Source organism: Pteronotus mesoamericanus, unplaced genomic scaffold (genome assembly GCF_021234165.1).
Source record: "Pteronotus mesoamericanus isolate MK-2021 breed Mesoamerican mustached bat unplaced genomic scaffold, CSHL_Meso_final scaffold_85, whole genome shotgun sequence".
In the NCBI taxonomy this organism is placed as follows: domain Eukaryota; kingdom Metazoa; phylum Chordata; class Mammalia; order Chiroptera; family Mormoopidae; genus Pteronotus; species Pteronotus mesoamericanus.
Window position 1 is genome coordinate 10711911 of NW_026555329.1, and position 21874 is coordinate 10733784.

The window sequence follows — 21874 nt, forward strand, 5'->3', positions numbered from 1 at the left end:
GACATTCCTTTACATTTTGATACTTTACAGACAGAGGTAAATTATGTTCTTCATTTAAACAAGCTAATAAGTTTACCAAGGGTAGCCAAAAATATTCTCAATCATACTTTAATATTTCTCTTTTGCGTAAAAGCATTTTGTGCCACTAGTGAATAGTCCAAGCCCTCACATTAGTTGTCTTCAATAAAACATTATTATCTTTTGGCATCCTTTTGCACTAGGGGAAATGAAAAGTCACATGTGGAGAAGTTCTAAATGCTAGACAGAACTGATCCTTAGAGGGCAATTTTTATCCTCCACGGAAGTATTGCAGACTTCTTCCATTAGCATAGTCCCAGGGAGCAAAAGGTTAGGGAACTGTGACTGCCAACTATACCTGAATACATAAGTCAACATTTCCTCTGAGCAGCGAGTGCACCCATATGTGCATTAAAGTATCTGAAATGAGAAACAACAATTGTAATATTTTACAGTGGGATATACTGTACAGATGGCGACATTTTGTTTGTGGTCGTAGGGAAGAAAGGAAGGCAGTTTCCAGGTTCCCCCCTCAACACCTACCATTTGGCAGAGGATATGGGAGGCTGAAAAAAACGGAGGGAGTTTTGCCTCAGTTGAAACAGCTGGGAAACAGATGGAAGCTGATGTGCAACTTGCCCAAAGCCTCTTCCAAGGATTCCACCCACTTTCCACCCTAGAAAAGCTGGTTGGTGGTAGTAGTAGAGGCCTCAGGGTCAGCAAATGATGGGTTTTGAAAAATGTAGAAAAAGTCAAAGAATTTTTTAAATTTAAGATTCTAGGAAATATAAGTCCAGTAATGCAATTCCAAGGGAGATGCTTTTTATAGGAAAGAAAAAGTGGGAGTATCACAGGTAAAAACCACAGAAGAATCACAACTACAAAAATAAAAGTATCCACAGAATTAATTAATACTGATGCAAACTCAGCTATGGTGCCTTTTTCCTCAAGTAATGAAATTAAGCACGTCCCACTCTGTCATGTTAATCACTATATAATTGTTCCATTTGTCCTTATGTAAATGCAAGTGTTCGCATTTACATCATTTTAGCTAGTGGATTCCACTTCCTGAGCTACTTTGGTTTGGAATTCAGGCAGTTGGTAAGTTGCTCTTGGATTTAAATGTTGAATTATAGCCAGACTTTAGTTTAAATTCTGTCACTGGATGTATAAACCTCCTGTTGCATATTACGAGTTACAATGGGCATATCCGTAAATCCATTACATGTGACTGTATTCCCAGGACTGGCCCAAATTCTGTGTTTTTGTGTTTGTTTGCGTATGTGTGTGTATGTGTTCGTGTGTTTGTGGTGTTTTTGAAGTTACTTTTGAATGCCACAAAAGTTAAAGGAAATCGGTTTCAAAAATAAAGACAAGTTAATAGGGTTTTCTCAATGTGATTTGTTCATTCATGCTTGTATAAGGGAATATGTTAACTATGAATCATTCCAATTGAATTGCTCATGAGAAAAAATGCTCTGGCTTTGCTGTTGGTTTCCAGAGTTGCTTTACTAAAGGGAAAACAGCATTGTCGCCACGTAAAGAATAATCAACCACAGATTTCAGACTGAGCATGAATCCAAATTGGCAAAAATACTTTTGATTCACGTGAGAACATGGATTCTTGTGAGAGGGACTTATCTGAGTACCCTGGGCTGTGACTGAGTTTGCAGTCTGCCAGAATAGCCAGGGTGGAAAAGTTAATTTTTTAAAAAATTAATCATTGGGAAGTTTTGCTCACACAATACCAGAATAGCTAAACCCTCCAAAAGTCGTGGATGTTGGCAGATCTGTAGCTAAAAGAGATGGGTGTTGGACTGTAGGGTTCACTTAGGACCCAGTAAGTTGGCATTGGTAAGTTGGTAAGTAAACATGGCCTACGTGAGAGCTCACACATCATTTATTACGTAACTCACCTGGTCCCATGGACTTACCATAAAGTGTAGTGGGACCTGTGTGTGACATGCCACAAACCACTCTGCTCTGCATAAAGCCCTGCCTGCCCAGCCAAGCTGGGGAGCCAGTGACAAGCCCAGAAATGGGGTCAGTGAATTCTGAAGAATTTCTGACGGTGCCAGCACACCAGTCAGTGAAACATACTCTGCCATCCCTCAGAGGAAAAGGAACGGCCAATGTGCCAAAATTTTGATGCAAACCTATTGCTGCTGCTGCTACTAGACATAGAAAACTTCACATCTGGCCAGTTAGATTCTGGTAAGAGTCAAAACAAAATTATTTACATTAGAGGGCCTTGTCTAGTGGATATTCATTATGCAAGGCTCTCTTTACTTCAGATAGACTTCTCCCAGGCCAGACAGAAAGAAAAGAAAAACAATAAAAAATTATATAATTTTTTTTGCATTAGTGCATTTAAGTGTCGTTGGATGAAGAAACAAATATTTCCTGACACGATCCTTCATAAAGCTGCACCTTTTATTACATTTGTCATTTGAAAAAAAATTAAAATGTCATTCTCTGAAACCTTTGATTAACCATCATTTTTTCTATATCACTTCTCTCATTTGGGATCATAGAAGAGTTTACTATACTCCCACCTAATAAAGACATCACTATTTGTATGTTCATGCTCCAAAATAACTAGAAAAATGAAATAATTTTCAAGAAAGCCTAAACATGCCTTTATCTTGATTGTATTGATATTGATATATTTCACTGAGGATAAATTTTATATAAATTACTAGAGCTGGTATGATTAGCTATCACTTGTTTTACATGGAAATATTTTCCATTATAGACACATATTCTGTTCCATATATTAAGATCTTCTAAACTACATCTCAGGGATATTATGTGGATAAATGAAATACTATATGTAAATGATATCTTGAATGCTTAGGAATAAAGATGGAATGATATGCTCTAAATTATTATTTGTACATGGCATTTTACAATTTGGTGTTTGGATAGCTATTGTTAGATGTTGTGCATCTTATGTTTATCTCATACATAATAAAAAAATTTTAACTCTGCTCATATTTTAAGTATAGGAACACAATTTAATTATAGATTCCATTTTGGCCTAAGTACTATATGAAATAAAAAGCTTTGCTATTGTCCTGAGGAAGGCTGAACTTAAATTGAAATTAAAAGGCTAATAAATACATATACTCTTGCATATGGTAGTCTGATATTGAACTGACTTTTATGATTTACTTGCTAAACATCTGAATTGCTCTAATATTCATATACTGAGCCACCACTATATTTTAGAATTACTCTGTTTAACCAGACTTAGAACTCAAGTATATATGAAAAACAAATTATTAGGCAAAATTTTATATCTAAAATTGTTTTCTAGGTAAGCATTTTTTAAATCATATAATAACATATTAAATTTTTTGTTAATATTTCAAAAGGAAAAACTAGACATTTCCCAATTAGACTGAGAGTCACTTGAGGATATATTGAAAAAATAAAAATAAAATGTAAACTAACCCTAATTAGGTGAGATCAATCTTATTGTTTTTGGTCTCTATTTCCCCCATGTCTTACACATACCTGAAAAAGTAGTTACTCAATAAATATTTCTGATAAGAATGACATGATTGAATGTGTTTGAATGAATGAGTTAAACCTAATTTTCTCTTGCTTTTTTTTCCACCACCAGACTCCCAGGAAGGCAATTACAAATCAGAAGTCAATAGCAAACCCAGAAAGGAAAGGACAGCATTTACCAAAGAGCAAATCAGAGAACTTGAAGCAGAATTTGCCCATCATAATTATCTGACCAGACTGAGGAGATACGAGATAGCTGTGAATCTGGATCTCACTGAAAGACAGGTAAAGTCAGACATTGTTGTGATATGCTATTTTTAATTGCTTTGAGTCATAAATCTTCTCCAGTGATCTTTGCAATATCTAGATGTATGGTTCTTAAACACTGTTTGGAAGACAGGTGTTCTATTTCATATTGAACATTTTGCCCAGCAAAATAACAAAATTAAAGATAAGATAGCAATGTTTTAAAAAACACTGCATCAATTCAGTTTAAGGAATCATTCTTTATTGTGTGATCGTGCCCGTTCTGGTTTTAATATATTTTTAATGTAATGATGGCATATGGGGGGCATTTTGTTTGCTCATATTTCAAAATTTCCTCATTTGGTATAATAGAAAGTAGGCAAACCCATATGAGTTTTCTCCATTGCTCAGGATAGGGTTTGCTATGTTTCAGTAAAACATCAACCCCCAAAACCTCAGTGAAAGAACAAAACGACTTTATTATTTGCTTACTCTCTGTACTTATTTTACAAGTCCAGCATTCCAAATATAATCACTCACCAGACCCTCGCTGATTCTCTGGCATCTCAATATGTGGAGAAAGAGTTGGAGGTTCATGCACTGACCTTTAAATGTTTTCACCTGGAAATGACCCATGTCACTTCCATTTACACTCTAATGTCCAGAAATAGTCAATTGTGCCACTTTAGTTCAAGGAGGCTGGGATATGATGGGAGCAAGGGCACATAGATCATTGGGAAATATTTCTCCCTCATTACCTTACAAAATTTTGAACTGTATTGGTCTCAGAAAGTCAGAATTCTAGAACCACTCACTTAGAGACAGTTTGAAATTACTAATGATCTGTGGGCTCCAGTTCATAAGACCTAAATAATATTTTTTAAGTTAATTACTTTTTGGGTTCTGCCTTGGATTTACTTGAATGGCAAGTGATTCTCTCCAATAGGGCCCCCAGTGCACTCTAGTATGGATTCTGATTGGTCCAGGGGGGACCTAGCCTACTGATGGTTAACAGTTGCTAATCTCTAAAAAAACCCAAACATTCCTGAAAGGCACATGCAAACATCTTTATGGACAGTGCAGTTATGACTGGCACTCTCAAGGCTAATATCTCATTTCCTCTCCCACTGTACGTACCTCCTCCAGGGATACCACTGGAACCAAGGAAATATCAACAGGGTGTGTATAAATGAATACTATCTTAGAAGTCTAACTGATTTTATCCAATTTCTTAAATCATCTGTTTTCCTTCTGTTAATTTCTATATTGTAGTTTTTATTAAGATAGTTCTGGATAGTGGAAATATATGGAGGAAGACATTTATGTGGTTTCATTTATTGGCAGTTTTTTATTAAATATTATGACTAGTACCTAAATTATGGAGCACAATATTTCCTTCCCCTTGAACTTCACATACAAAATCCCCTCCATAAGTGTACAACATTTGGTGTGCTGGAGAGCTGGATCCAAAATCTACGTCATCAGACATCTGTGATTTTTTAATTGAGTTTTTTGTTGTTGGTTTTTTAACGGGGAGCAGGAAAAAAAGGGAAGAGGGAATTACACATTAATGTTCTTTTAGAGACAGTGAATTCTAGGAAATGCAACCGTGTTTTATGTGATATCTGAAGGAAATAAGAAACTAGGGTTTGCTCTGAATCTACAAAAATAATGGGATGTAGTACTGTGCTCTTACTCAAGAGAAAAACCCAAATTCTTCTGTGCTTGCTATTCTGGAGATCGCCTAGGATTACCTCTCATTATCTGATCATAGTGCAGAGGTTTCACTTAGGTTAAGAATAATTTGTTTTTAGAAGCAATATTGTGAATTTGGTTTTGGAATTTTGAAGGTATTTTGGATATTTCTTCTTTCTTTTTAATTGACTTGCCTCTCTTGGGAAAGTATCATATGCAAAATATATATATATATGTATATAGCATCATATATTTATAGATAGACACATATATACACACACATACAACTTTATCCTTTTTTTAAAAAAGATACCTTTTCAATTTCGTATCAGTTAAATTTTGCTGTGTAACAAACCACTTAAGAATCATAATGGCTTCAAACAATAGTCAACATTTAATTTGCTCACAATTTTGTGAGTCAGGGATTTCACTGGGTTCAACTGAAGAGTTTACTTCTATCCCTCGTGGAGGTATATTCAGTTGTAGGTTGGTTTAGGCAGCCTCAGCTGGTATCCCAGTTGGTAGCATGTTTCTTTTGCGTGCAGTTTTATCTTGTAATCTTCTGGAATTCTTTAAAGGGTGGTAGAAACATTCCCATGAGTATTTAGAGGAACACCACCAAGGCACAAAGGCATTTTAAAGCCTCAGCTTTCATCATACTTACTCTTGTCACATTGTCTAAAGCAAGTCATGTGACCAAGCTCAGTGTCAATGTAGGAAGGGCCACCTAGGGAGTGAAAAGAAGGCACATTTTGTCTCAGGCTGGTGCTAATCTAACTATGGCCTCATGGAGGGCGGGAATAACAACAATAACCAACTACAACAAATGGGAGATAATGAAGTGTTCAAAGAATTGACAAGTTGGTACTGTGCAAAATATTTTTTTATCCTATGAATTTCAACTTGGAGTGTTGCACGTTGATAGAAAAAGGAGATGTATGCATGTGGAATCTAAATACCTAACCTAAGTCTTTAGAGGACTGCTGTTTGTTACACGGGCAATTAAATTGTTAGGAGAAAAACCTAGGAACAAAAATCCTAGATTTACCCATTGGACTTGTGTATTCTTAGGCGAGAAACAATCTCCCCAAAGCACAAAATGGACATCAAAACTGCCTCTTATTTCCTCTACCCAGGTTTATATGTCACAATGGATGTGAAAGAATTTTTAGCCTAAACTATCAAATGCAATTGTCATCAGAGGGGAAACCTCCTTGCTGTGCAAGGCATCGTGAATTAATTCTTTCATAACACGAATACTTGTTGAGCTAGATTCTAGAAATAAAATGTTAAAATAAACTAGGCAAGCCTCTGCTAGAACTCATGAAAGAGGCAAAAACTGAGCAAGTATTAATGTCGAAGTATTAACTGTGAAGTATCACAAGTATTAACTGTGATGAGTGTCGAAGGTCACAAGAGAGGAATGGTAGGCTTGTATGGGAGAGTGTTCCTGGCTATGCCAAGTGTTCATTTTATTTTTATACTTCCGTGCGCCTGCAGTATCTTAAGGGAAGAATTTAAAGGCTTTATTTATGTTTGGGGGGGGAAGGATTTTCCTTTGCTAAATTTATCAGAAAACATTGCATGCTGTCAATCATTAATTTTACTAAATTTTAGAACCCTTATGGGTCTGAAAGCAGGTTCCTCCCAGATGCCAGAGCTCTCATTCCAGTAAGACATTGCAGGTTTTGTTTCTTAAAGTTGGGCTTTTAAACTTATGAACATAGAGTTATAAACTGCACCCTCTTATTTATTTTTTATTTGTGGTACATCTATTCTATTACTTTGACTTTGCAATAATGCCATACAAACTTTTCTATGTAATCTATATCTTTACCTTATAATCTCTTACATAACACCCTTTTTATAGGATTTCCACATGTAAAATATTCTAATTATAGATATGCACTTTTTTAATTTCCATTCTGCAAGCCTTATCTTTTCCATACATTAAAATAGCATGGGGTTTAGTAAAGTAATTTACATGTGTATTCCAAAGATTATATCTAACTCCATGTTGTGCAATTTCTTTAACTTTACCAGAATTTTCAGTTTCCTAAAATATTTTTTCTCAATTTTTAAAAGACTTTCAAGATCTAAATACTGAGATAGAATTCATATGTATATACTATAAATAAAAACAACAAACATTAAATAATTTCAATCCATAGCAAAATTGTGTTATAGAAATAACCTTCTCCTAAATGATAACTTACTTTATAAGAAGTAGTCTTTAAACAAACTTTTATCTAGAAATCTTACCTATTTGCCTATACAATATGCATATGTATAACCAAAATGTAATTTGTGGATAACTTTACCTTACTGATATATTACTAGTCAATATACCTGCCTCGTATGTACCACATGTATGTGATTATAAATATTTACAATAATCATTACATTGCCAATATCTAAAAAAAGATATGATAAACTGTTAAATATCACTTTGAACTTGACTTTTCAAGTCCCTATTAGAAGAGTAGTTCTGAAATCCCACAGTGAAGTCAGATTCTGAAACAGATGTCTTCCATAACACAGTGCCTTTGCAGGTCAGGGAAGCCTTTGATTCCCTTGGAACTCTATGTGGACAAAGAAGAAGAAAAAAGAAAAAAAAAAAAGAAGCTCATTCTGCAGAGTGATTTCATATTAGCACATGGGAATTAAATAAAATTATTGTATTTTGTTAAAATAAAAATGGAGACGCTACAACAAAGTTGATCCTCAAATATTTTAATTATATAATGCTATTTTTCAGAAGTTACTACTGCAGTTATCTTCCAACTTCTAATTTACAACTTTCAGTTTATGACATATTCTCATATACACTTCTCAATCAACAGCTAATAATCTTCAGTTGGCAAAGCCACTTGGAATATTTTGAAGAGCCAGTCAGTGTAAAGACCTCCTGTCCCAAGGTATTTTCAAGTTTGACAAGCTTATTCTGGCTTTTTCGTCCATCCAGATACACTTGGATAAAGCTCCTGCTAAATTTTTAATATCTCACAGTGGGGAGAAGAGAGAAGTCAGCTGTATGAAACTATAAAAGGAGTGACAAAACTGACATTTTTATAGAACCAAGGCTGCCAAATATAGAAAGAATGGGAGATCCTTTCATTTCACAAAATCGTTTCACAGAGCTAATCAAAGGTGCAATGTTGCCAATTTGTAAACTGAGATTACCAGAATAGACAGACTGAATTCGTGATACCTCTGCCAAGGTAAATGGAAAATCCCACCTAGTTGGATCATATCCCATTAGTGGAAATGAGAGGGATTATGTTTTGTTTGTTACTCATAAATCATTAAGTGGCTCAATGCCAAATATTTTCAAATTAGGCACCCACTTTTTGGATGACTATGAAGGAGAATTTTTCGTGTGCCAAATAAACAGGGGTTTTGTCTTTTGCTCAGCATTTTACACAAATCCCTCTCCTTTGCAGGTTTATTTCTATAATTTATATAAATACTTTTAGTTATTTAGCTAATAAATTATGTCTCCATGACCGGACATATTGTCTATTCAAGGTAATTCGAGACTACCTGTGTAGCAGTGATTTTAGAATATTTTCTCATTTTTTAAAATTAGTACCTAACAGTCACCTAGAGTAACAGTAAGATATTTATTTTGTGTAAATCATGGTGTCCCTGCTATTTAGAAAGATTAAAGGTAATTTTACTCCAACTGGAAAATGCGGGTAGCACGGTGCGAAGGAATTGATAGTGGGATAAGGGACGGAATCTTAGTTTGAAACAAAAAGACTGATTTCCTGAGTAGCGATGTTTTTTTACAAAGACATGCATATTGGCAATGTTTTAGAACCCTAAGGCCAGATTCAGCACCGCCTTAGGTTCCACAAAACAAAGGCTGTGTTGTAAGAAATATAATTTTAGAAAATCAATAATAAAGCAGGATCTATTAAGAGCAGACCAATGTGTCAAACCTCTTTTTAATTTTCAGAAATAGTAGCTGCATAAAGTAGACTGAAATAAGCAATTCATCTCTAACCACTTAAAAATGTAAATATTCAGATGTGAAATAATATAGAAAAATACCTAGAAAATAAGTTCCTACCCTTACTGAACCAGCCTTGACAATATATAATCTATTTTTTATGTTGTTAAATAGATGAACAGAGAAATAAAGATAAATCTCTATCTGTACGTAAATACATACATACATACGCATATTTGTTATATGTATAGAACATAATTCTTATTTTAGAAACTTTATTGAGTTTTGCTGTAAAAATTAGTGGGATATAATAAAAATATAAGAATAATTCTTCCCTTTAATCTCAGTTTGCCACATTTTACCGATTCCCTCAATAAAGAAACAATTTATGTCATATTTATATTTAATCAACAAATCAACAAAAACATTCTGAGACATATTATGCATTGAATCACAGGATCATCATTTAAACTGTAAAGTTAAAAAAATTATTCTCTGAAAGATTACTCCTTTTCAACACTATTGTTGCATACCTAGACTTTTTGAAATTCGTATCATTGAAAACATTCTAAAAATAAAAAGCTTCTGAAAATTTTGAGATGTTGCAAGTTTTGTTTTGTCTTCTCCAATTTTAAAAAGACGTTCTAATTTCTAAATCCATTGATAGAGCAGGATATGCATGTGTTTTATGACATCTATAAAATAATAAACACAGTTATAAGAAAATGGATCATTTATAAGAATTTGGTTATAAAATATTTTCTAACAATTGGTCTCCCTATTCCAATGACTCCTCAAGAAAACTTCAAAAATGTATTCAATTTAAAAAATATTTTAAAATATTTCTTTGATAAACATTCTTATTTCTTTGCTAAATATTCATTTTCTTTATATTTATTTAGTCATTCACATTACAACCTTCTATGTATAAATTTATAATTTCTTCATATCTCTTTATTACTTGTAATTTCCATGCTGAATAGTATTTTTAATTTTTAATTTTTTTAATTATTGAAATTATTCCATATTTTTATGGTCAGTGTATATTCATTCAATATGATAATTATAAGTTCTTACAATAATCTTGGACCTAAGGAACTAGTCCTTAAGTCTAATAAGTGTGTAGTGAAGGCTCACATATATGAGTTAGAAAGTGGCCAGCCATGTAATGTGAAAAATAAAAAACATTTATTGAAGAAGATACAAGATACAAGAAATACTGTACATAAGACAATGACACCTCAGTCCCCTTCAAAGTAGGCACCTTGAGACCTCAATAGTTCTCCCAGTGCCTCCTCCACCGTTCAAAACACTCTGCAAAATCCTTTGTTGAAACTGCCATCAGCTGCCTGGTCATATTTTCCCAAATCTCATTGATGGTCTGAAATCTTTTCCCTTTCAAAGGTGACTTTACTTTTAAGAAAAGCCAGAAGTTACAGGGCACCAAATCTGGGGTATTGGGAGGCTAAATCACCTGGGTGATTTAATGTTTTGCCAAAAAACTCTTCACGAGATGTGATTCATGAGCAGTCACATTGTCATGATAAAGCTGCCAGTCACCAATTGCCCATAGCGGTGGCCATTTTCATCCTGTTGCATCTATCAACTGATGAAGAACATTGAAGTAGTAACCCTTATTAATTATTTGGCCTGGAGTGGAGTACTCATGATGGACAACACCTTCCCAATCAAAAAGCACAGGTAACATGATCTTGATCTTCCTGCCGCTTTGCCACGTCATCTTTGGGTGTGGAGAATCAGGTGACTTCCATTGGGACAACTAGGCCTTCATTTCTGGATCATAGCAGCAGACCCATGACTCATTTCCAGTTATGACCTTCACAAGGAAATCTGGTTCATTGGTAGAGGTTTAAATCAAGTCATTAGCAACTGCAGTATTATGTTCCTTCTGCTCTGGTAGCAGAAGCCACAGAACAAATTTTTCCACCACTCGTTTCATGCCAAGACCCTATGTCAAGATATCAAACACAATAGTTTTTGGAATCCCCAGATCAGCTTCCAGTTCTCGCAGTGTCAGTTGCTGATCTTTGCTGACTGTACCCCATACATGTTCAACCTTCTCTAGTGTTCTGCTTGTTGCAGGCCTTCCAGAATGTGGATTGCTTTCAGCAGATTCTTGACCATCTTTGAAATGTTTGTGCAACACTTTTATTTGTGCTGCACTCATTGCATTGTCCCCGAAAGACTTCTGAATCATCCAAATAGTTTCCGCAGAGGAATGTTCAAGCTTAACGCAAAATTTGATGCAGATTTGTTGCTCTATTCGCTCAGTCCCTTTTTTTTTTAGGACTATTCGTAGTGTCTCTTCTTTCTTGAATAAATTATTTTTATTATATTTTATTGGTTATGCTATTATAGTTGTCCTGATTTTTCCCCCTTTGGCCCCTTCACCCAACAACCCGCAGTACCTCAAGTAATCTCCCGCACCACTGTTCATGTCCATGGGTCATGAGTGTAAGTTCTTTGGCTTCTCCATTTCATATACTGTATTTACACCCCCATGGCTATGCTATAACTATCCATTTGTACTTCTCAATCCCCTCACCTCTTCACCCATTCCCCCACAAACCCCTTCCTTCCAGCAACCATCAAAATGCTCTCCATATTCATGGTTCTGTATTTCTTGTTTGCTTAGTTATTTAGATTCAATTGTTGATAGATATGTACATTTTTTTTGCCATTTTATTGTCCATAGTTTTGATCTTCTTTTTCTTAAATACGTCCTTTTAACATTTCATATAATAATGGTTTGGTGTTGATGAACTCCTTTAGTTTTTCTTGTCTGGGAAGCTCTTTATCTGCCTTTCAATTCTGAATGATAGCTTTGCTGGGTAGAGCAATCTTGGCTGTAGGTCCCTGCTTTTCATGGCTTTGAATATTTCTTGCCAATCCCCTCCAGCCTGCAAAGTTTCTTTTGAGAAATCAGATGACAGTCTCATGGGAACTCCCCTGTAGGTAACTTTTCTTTTGTTGCTTTTAAGATTCTCTCTTTAACTTTTGGCATTTTAATTTTGATGTGTCTTGTAGTAGGCCTCTTTGCACCCATCTTGTTTGGGACTCTGTGCTTCCTGGACTTTCATGTCTATTTCCTTCACCAAATTAGGAAGTTTTCTTTCATTAATTTTTCAAATAGATTTCCAATTTCTTGCTCTTTCTCTTCTCCTTCGGGGACCCCTCTGATGCAAATGTTGAACCTCTTGGAGTTGTCCCAGAGGCTGCTTATGCTATACTCATTTTTTTTTCTTCTCATTGTTCTGATTGGTTATTTATTTATTTATTTGATTCCTTACGTGCCAAATCATTGATTTGAGTCTCAGCTTCATCCACTCTACTGTTGTTTCCCTGAACACTGTTCTTTATTTTAATTAATGTACCCTTCATTTCTCACTGGATCTTTTTTATGCTGCTGAGGTTCTCACTAAGTTCCTTAAGTACCCTTACAACCAGTGCTTTGAACTCTGCATCTGACAGGTTGTTTGTCTCCATTTCATATAGCTCTTTTTCTGGAGATTTGATCTGTTTTTTCATTTGGGCCATGTTTCTTTGTCTCCTCATTTTAGCAGCCTCCGTTATTTGTTTCTATGTATTAGGTAGAGTTTCTCTGACTCTGTGTCTTCGTGGAGTGACCTAATGTAGTAGGTGTCCTATAGGGTTCAGTCGCACAGCCTCCTCATCAACCAAGCTGGGTACTCAAGATGTGCCTTCTGTGTGAGCTGAGTACAACCTCCTCTTGTCATTGAGCCTTGGTTGCTCTTGGCAGATAAATGGGAGGGATTTACCAAGGCCAGTCAGCTGCAAGGATCGACTGTGACCACTCATCACTGACCTCTGCCCTTTGTGGACGATCAGCTGTGCAGGGGTAGGGTGGTGGTGCTCCGATGTGGTCTGTAGCTGTCCACTGGGTGTGCAGGCTCTGGGGTTTCCCAAGTGATGCAGGCCAAGGTCATCCCCCACCTGTGTTTTGTCCGGGGCTACCCTGCCTGGGCTAGAAAGCAATTTGAGATGGCTGCTACTTGTGCTGGGCTTGGAGATTCGTAGGTGAAGCCAAGCTATGAATCTAGGCTGGCTGCTGCTAGTGCTGGGCCTGGGGCTCACTGAGGCCATCTGTTGCTTGTTTAATAGGATTTAGGAAGTTGCGAAGCATTAGCCAAGGCAAGGTGTTCATATGGAAAAGCAGCTTGAGTGGGCCCTTAAGCTGGATGGGGCAGAGTCTCTGGGGATCTCCAAGGCAGGTCAAACTTGTTAGTCAGGTTGAAGGAATCTCAGATTTGGAATCGGCTTGCTGGTTCTGTGGCTCTGTGAGTGGAGGGTTTAGAAAAGGGCAATGACCTCTTCTTGCCTTGATGTCAGGCATTCCAGTTTCTTCCAGTATGCCACTGGTGCTTTTCATGCTGTTACATTGGTGCTGGAGCTCAGAGGGAATGAGTCTGAGTAGGTAAGTCTGTGTGTAAGTTCTTTAAGAGGAACTGCTTGGGGCTCTAGTAGTGTCTTCCACTGACTCAACCCCTGCTGGTTATTGCAGCCAGAAGTTGTAGGGACTTATCTTTCTGACACTGGAACCCGGGGCTAGGGGTCCTGGTATGAGGCTGGGACTCCTTGCTTCTGGGATATTCCTCCAGAATTTTTATCCACCACACACTGGGCGCTGTGTAGGCAGGTGTGGCTTGCCTCTTTGCACAACCACATTATAATCACTCAGTTATTTTGAATGCGAGGGCCACACAGTACACATGCTCACTCAAGGGCATCTACTGCCCCCACTGATTGGTACAGGGAAGTTGTCATTGTTCACACATGCGCATTCTAGGCCACTCTCTTTGGCTGAATTTTTTTTTTTCCAGACAGAACTTGTATTGTGATATTGAACTTAAAGTTGTCTAGAAGTAATCAGAATATTAACTAAATTGAACCATAAGACATTGCCAGTATTCTATCATTCTTATGAAAATGGTGAGTTCTTATGTTTCAACAAAATATTTGATAGTTTTTCATTAATTAGACAATAGCAAGAGTAGAGGCTATTTGTCAAAGTGGTATATATCAGCAATTTTGAACTGATGTACCACAGCATGCTGATGCGCTGCAAGAATTTTTAAAACATGAAATACTTGACTATTTTGTCAGGGGTACTGACTTATTTTCCTTTAGTTTGTCATATTTAAAAAATGACAACAGTTAACACAACAGTAGCCATCCAGTGTGAATGGATCATATTGTATGTATTTTTTGTCAGATTGGCCAAAAATATATTTTTGGTGTGCCACAGCATTTTAGTAATTCATTTCTGTGTGCTGTGAGATGGAAACGGTTGAAAATTGCTTTTATATACTGATCATGTATGTTATTATTCTTAAACGTGATTCCAGAGATTAAGCAAGATGTTGAAAACAGAGGCCATCATTCTAGTTGATCTTAGTAGTTTGAACAAGGTAAGTATAAATAGTAGCTCAAAAATACACAAATCCCATGTATTCGAGAATTGCTATTTAGGACATTTTGAATAGAATATAGGAGAAAAAAAGCCAAATTTTGTTTTGATATTTCCACTCATTTGCTGAACTCATTTGTTCATGTTATACTTAGGTAAACAATATTTCACTTTAAACAACTAAAGAGTATATCTATTTCTTTCTTCTGTAAAAATAAGATTGGGAGAAGTGAATTTTCATTGTAAATTAATATAAATAAAATAGGTCATATGAGTTTAATTTCATCAGGTATGACAGAAAGAGGTATAAATGTTAGCACTTACTACTAATGTGACATTTTTTAAAAGATCAAATTAAAAAGGCTCAGTCCTCTGAGAACTTTGCCCTTCATGTGAGTGGTTACTTTGGGTGCATTATTGGAAAGGAGAACATGATACATACAACTGGCTTGTCATAGTATCCATAATGTTATAATTTATTATGGAGAATGTCATCTGTTGCAAAAATAGTTAGTTTTTGTTTAGTGTGTTAATTTTCCATGGCTGCCAATAGCTAATGTGTATAAAGTTTGTTTAAAAGCATATAAAATCATGAACATTTTATGACTACAATAGGAGCTTTCTAAATAGAAAAAAAAAAGACTTCAAACTGAAAATTATAGAGGTAGGAAAATGATTCCCTGGTCATAAACATTGTGCTAAAATAGAGGTAAACGGTGAGAGGCTGTCCTCTAAACAGGAATTCAGTGTTTAACCATGAAAAATGTCCTAATCTTGTTCACCCTCTAACACACACATGGCCACCTCCCAACCCCTTGGTAAAAATCTCAGAGTCCACGGCAGCTTCTTCCCATGGACTCCTTGGAAAGAGCTGAGGATCCCTTCTCTTAAATAGATACAAATCTATCCAGACAGGAAGAGTAAAGAAGTTCTTTTTTTCTCCCATTTCTTATTGCTGCCTTACAGAACAACAATTTTCAACTTTTTCATCGCCTGGCTCACATATACTAATTATTAAAATTCTGTGGCACACCAAAATTATACTTTTTGCCACTCTGAATGAATTTTGATTCATTAACATCAGATGGCTAGTGTGTTGGCTAATGTCATTTTTTAATTGACAATCTAAGGGAAAATGGGCCAGTGCCCCTGACTAAATAGTCAGGTATTGCATGTTTTAAAAATTCTCGTGGCACACCAGTTAAAAATTGCTGTTGTAGAGCATTCTTGGTTCCAGTTATTCAGTTCAGCTACTTACTTTACCACTGTATTACTTGAGTAAGTCCTTCTAGGGCCTATTTACATTGGGTTTACAAGATCCGCTGCCATGACCAAATTTAATCACATGAGATGTGATTAAATCTGAAAATAGAAATTATACAGTTACTCTTTACATGTTTTCACATGTTAAAGATCTGAATAAATATCAGTGTCTACAGTATTTCAAGTTCCCAGATACAAATGGAAACAGTTGGAGTATTAAGTCTACACATTCCAGATGTTTAGAGACATCTAGATATATCACTGAAGTCTTTAGTTTTCATTCATATGTTTGGTGTTATGATTATTTCTTCAAAAAACAGGCATTTATGCTATTATATAAATATAGGCTATAGAATTATATAGATTCAACTTTTATTAACTAATTTGCCTCTAGTCATCTCGGGAAATTGTGTGACAGTAGATAACGTATTTCACTTGTGTTTTCCTGTGATGCATTATGAGCCCTTAAAAAGGTATTGTGAACTTATTCACAAAATGTTGTAATGTGAATGAATGAATAAATTACATAGAGATAACATGAATGTTTAACAAATGGCAATAAGGACTCTGATTTACAGCATTTTTATTAAAGGCAAAGATATGCATTCTAGATTTTGAAATACATCATTCAAGCAAATTAATCTCAGCAAAATTTTCTTGGCTGCTTTCTTCAGTAAATAGAGTCAAGATGTGAATAAATGTTTTTCTATTTATTTAAAGAGCAGTTTGATCATCCAGGCAATGTAAATATGAAATACTTTGTCAATGAAGGGATTAAAAGTGAGACTTCTTTATAACAAACAGACGTTCTGAAAAGTGAGGTCTATAACTGAATACCATAAATATTCGCTACTAATACAACAGGCTATTATACACTTTTGCTATTTTTAAATAAGATTTTGTTTAAAATATTATCTGAATGCAGAGATATAAAGAACCTATGAGGTTTGGTTCATATTGCTATGATTTTGTAAATAACAGTATTTTTTTCATTACTGAGATTCTGGCGATACAGGATTTATTTTTATCTGGGCTGTCAGTTTTATGACATAACAAAACACTTTATATGGATCCAAGCTTGAACAAAAAAAGAAAAAAATTAAAAACCTCACTTATCCAACATTTTTCAGGTAAATTTTAGGGTAGAAGATAAAATTAGCTTTAAGCTCAAATAAAAGTTCACAAATAATAATAAAATAACAAATAAAATAATAAAAGTTCACAAATTTGTTCGTCATGCTCCAAGATGGACATATTTGTTTTAATTATATGCAATCTAATATTTGATGATCAAATATCCTAGAATCTAGTAACAAGAACATGAGATTCCCAGAAGAAAGAAATTATTTAATATGTTACTCATAGCAGCATGGGACCCTGAGCCTGGGGATAGAGTTGTACACTATCTCATGGACCATTGGGGAAATCTCTTGATAAGGGCTTAGCAATGACATCAACTAAACAGCAAACACTTCAAGGATATTCTGTGAAATATGAGGCTAATCCTTATGTTGAATGCTTCATATTCAGCCAGCATACTGTTGTTTACATAGCTCTCTTTTCTTGACTGTGAATGACTTCAGGGCAGAGCCTCTGTCTTATTTAGTTGTACATTCTCACTCCAGTCCCTCCCATCTTTCATCTATCGCAGTACCTGTTACTAGACAATCAGTAATATTAAGTGTATGAATGAATGAACATATGGGGACTTGAGGTCACCAGGGACACATGAAATAAATTTTGTTTATAAATGCAGATTATTATGTGACACATGCTTCTAAATTTTAATAAAACTAAATAACATATTTTGAAATGAAGTGTTAGTCATTTTAATGACTATCTGTTGCTATCGTAAAATCAAAACAAAATCTATTTTTTTGAATCCAAACAATTAAACTGGATTATAAAGTGATATAAAATTAAACTATATATTTTTTATTTATAAAACTGTCTTATTATTATAAGGCAATATTGAGTTACAATCTGTGATTGCTTTTGTATATTTATTTATAATACTGATGCTAGTATTAAAACATATGCTTTTCCTCAAAATCTTCCTCTCCTTATTTCACTTCACCCCAATATTTTATAATATATTTGAAAATAAATGTGGATATACTGGCTCTTGTATTCCTGTACTCTTCCTCCACATTTTTATAGGACTGCTCAATTGTATTTGTTGCTTTCTTGCTGTTCCATTATTAATTTTATGGAGCTCCAGTATCAAATATGAAATCTAACCTTTATGGAAAATAGTAATAAAGGTATTAGAATTACTATACAATCATCAAATGCTTTCACATATATATTTGTACATCTTTAGTATGCATTATCAATATAGATATATGTATATATAACTACTATTGAAAATTATGAAATCTTTTATCAGTCTGTTTTAAAAATTGAAATGGTGAAATTTCACATGCTAACATAGAAAACAACACAAAATAGCCTATATTATTTCTAAAATCAATACCATATCCTTGCATGTTTTTTCATATAAAATTACACAGCACAGTTTTTATACTGGCACTATAGAATTACTGAGCCCTTTTCCTAGAAAAAGGAAATAAGAGTAAATTTTGAGAAATCTTTTCCTCCCATTTTCTGCCAAGGTGATTTTGACTGAATATCTCAGGTCTTGGTGACAATAATGATAATGTGTTTCTTCCATCTGGAATTGTCCATGGAGAAAATGTCCCTAGGGAGAATCTTGAAAGGCTCATTATTCCAATATTACAAATATGAAAATTGAGGCAGAGAGAAGGATAATTTTCTCAAATTCACGCAAAAACTCAGAAGTGAAGCCAGGAGTGGAACCCAACTCATGTGGAAAAGATCTAATGCAACGGGCAATGTCAGGCTTGCAAAGGTAATTAAATTGAGTAGTATAATTACATAAATTACAGTACAGGAAAATAGTGTCATATTTACAAACCTAATTATATCAAGTAGGAGAATTACCTGAATGATAGTAATCATATGGATGGAGTTCACATATTTTATATGCTTTATTTTTCCATCTGGAATGCTTAAAACGTGGAAGTTTGAAGTATAACAGGTACAAAAATAATTAAAAGTAAAAAAATTCAATGAAAGCACAAACTGGAGCCAAACCAACCCCAGATTTACATTCTGGCACCACATTTACCCATCTGCGTACTCTTAGGCAAGTCACTTAGCCTCTTAGCCTCAACTTCCTCATCTATAAAATAGGAATAATGTTAAAAATATCTGGAAAAATTGTATTACAAATAATGCATGAATAGCACCTGTTAGTATGGTTTCATAGCCCTAAGTAGGTACATTTGGTTATTAAGTAATAATAATACACACATACCCATCAGCTAGTTTTTAATCAAACTTCTTTTAATATATTTTGAGTTAGTCATCAATTTTTTTCCCAAATTTCCTTATTATTTGATTGCCAAATGGATAAATATATGTATGGGTGATATATGCGACAAGACTTCAGTTATGGCCTAATAGACCACCAAAAATCCTGAGTGAGAAACATCTCTGTTTAAATATTTTTTAGTTCAGGCATCTGAGGAAACTGTACTAATTTTGATGGAGTATTTTGATTTGAAGAACATTAAAATAAAAACATCTTTGGAAATTTGTATTTATTTTTAGTTTCTCTTTAGCACAATGCATTTGCAGAAATTGAGATTGTTTCTAAAATGGAAATGAATATATTCACGATATTCCTGGAGTAGAATAAAGCAGAACTATCTATATTAGATGTAAAGACTTATTATGAAATTAGAATAACTAAGACTGTAGTTTTGTCACAAGTATAGGAAAATTGAGTGCACCAATCAAGCTATACTTATATGGAAACTTAGTTTATGACAGAATTAAAACAGTGGTCACTGGAAGAAGGGTAGACTATTTAATAAATAGTCCTGGAACAACTTGTTATCTATATGGAATAAAGTAAATTTAGATCTGTTCTTTGCAATATATATGAAAATCAGTGCTTCATGGATTATGCACTTCAATTTGAAATGCAAACCTTAAAACTCTTAGAAGAAGACATAGAAGAATTTCTTAATGTCCTCAGCAGAAAGGAGGTTTTACATGAAGACATAAAATTGATAGGCAAAACAGAAACAATTGAAAATTTGAGTATATTAAACTTTCGAGTTTCTGATCATCAAAGGACACTCTCAGAAATGAAAAAAAAAAGGCACACAATAAGTTGAGAGAATATAGTAGCAGCCATATAACCATAAAGCATTAAATTAGCAATCAGAACACATTTTAAAAGTCTATGAAGAATAAAATAAAATTAAAAAGAATTAATGTAAACCAAATATGTGACGGCATTTCAGAAAAAAGGAAGTGCAAATAGGCCATAAACATTTTAAACATACTTTACTTCATTAATAATTGGGAAATGTAAAATAAGAACACCTTTAGATAACATTTATTATCACAGTATTGGAAAAATAACTGAAAACTCCAAATGTTGGCAAATATATAGATCAATAAAAGCTCTTACACACTGGCCTTTGGGGAGTTGAATTGATGCAACCTTGGAAAAAATTTTTCTGTATTAATATGTTAAGTTGAACATTCATACTCCTCTGACCCATTAATGCAAATCCTAGGTATATATTTAGAGAAGTTCTGTCACATGTTTATCAGAACACAAATGCAAGAATATTTATCCCAGCATCATTTATAAAAGAAAAAAAGTAATAAAGTGTCCATGGGAAAGAAAATAAAACTATTGTGTATTTATACAATAGAATTATATAAATCATTTTTTAAAAAAAAATGAATGAAGGCAGTCCCTTAAATCAATGTGGATAAGGCAAGAAGCCTTAGTTAAGTATATTCCAGTTTGATAAGCCTAAAAAACATTCAAAATTAAACAGTATCTTTTTAACAGTATCTAATTAAACAGAACAAGAGTCACATGTTCTGAAAGCTGTTTGTTTACTTTAAAATAAACACTTGGGGCTGACAAACACAAAATTCAGGCTTGTGGTAACTTGGAGTGGGGTAGACAGAGAAATGGAATGTGAAAGGACACTTCGATTAACAAGGCTAACGATGAGAAACTCAATGTGAAAATAAAAAAGTTCCTCCTAAAGAAGACAGTGAGCCCTGGCAAGGTACCTCAATTGGTGGGAGCGTCACCATCCATACACTAAAAACTTGTGGGTTCAATTCCGTGTCAGGGCACATACCCAGGTTGTGGGTTCGATCCCTGGTTGTGGTGCACGCAGGAGGAAACTGAGCAGTTTCTCTCTCACAACAGTGTTTCTCTCTCTCTCTTTCTCCTCTGTCTCTTTCTCTCTCTCTAAAATCAATAAACATATCCTTCAGTAAGGGTTAAAAAATAGATGGTAAAATGATGCCAATATTTTTCTTATTTTTCTGGTTGTGATCATGAGTGGGCTTCCAGTATAACTATACATATATATATATATAGTTTTAGGCAAATTCAATTAATATTTTAGAAGGAAAACTTACCTTTACAAAGCTGATGTGAATTATATAATGTATAATCTCAGTATTAGCATTTAACAAATATCAGTGGAAATTTTTTATTTTGACCTTATTTTTAGGAAGTAATTGGAATCACATATATAAAAAGTAAAATAAAAGTACAAAAGGCAGACAAAAAGAATAGTTCCAAAGAAGATGGACTGATTCCGAAGTGCATGCTCAAATAAAGCTCTGAACGCAGCGTGGGGCCGCGGCGGACTGAAGGACCT

General features: G+C 34.5%; 1 protein-coding gene across 2 annotated transcripts in view; it reads left to right on the forward strand.

Moving 5' to 3' along the window:
• MEOX2 (mesenchyme homeobox 2) overlaps nucleotides 1-21874 on the forward strand; it is a 65759-nt gene that overhangs the window by 42565 nt on the left and 1320 nt on the right. For both annotated transcript variants that reach the window (XR_008528341.1, XM_054564494.1), the window contains exon 2: nucleotides 3647-3819. Coding sequence is in view for 1 of the 2 variants with exons in the window: in XM_054564494.1 (XP_054420469.1) it covers nucleotides 3647-3819 (173 nt within the window). In the remaining variant the exon portion in view is untranslated. The remainder of the gene's footprint in view (nucleotides 1-3646; nucleotides 3820-21874) is intronic.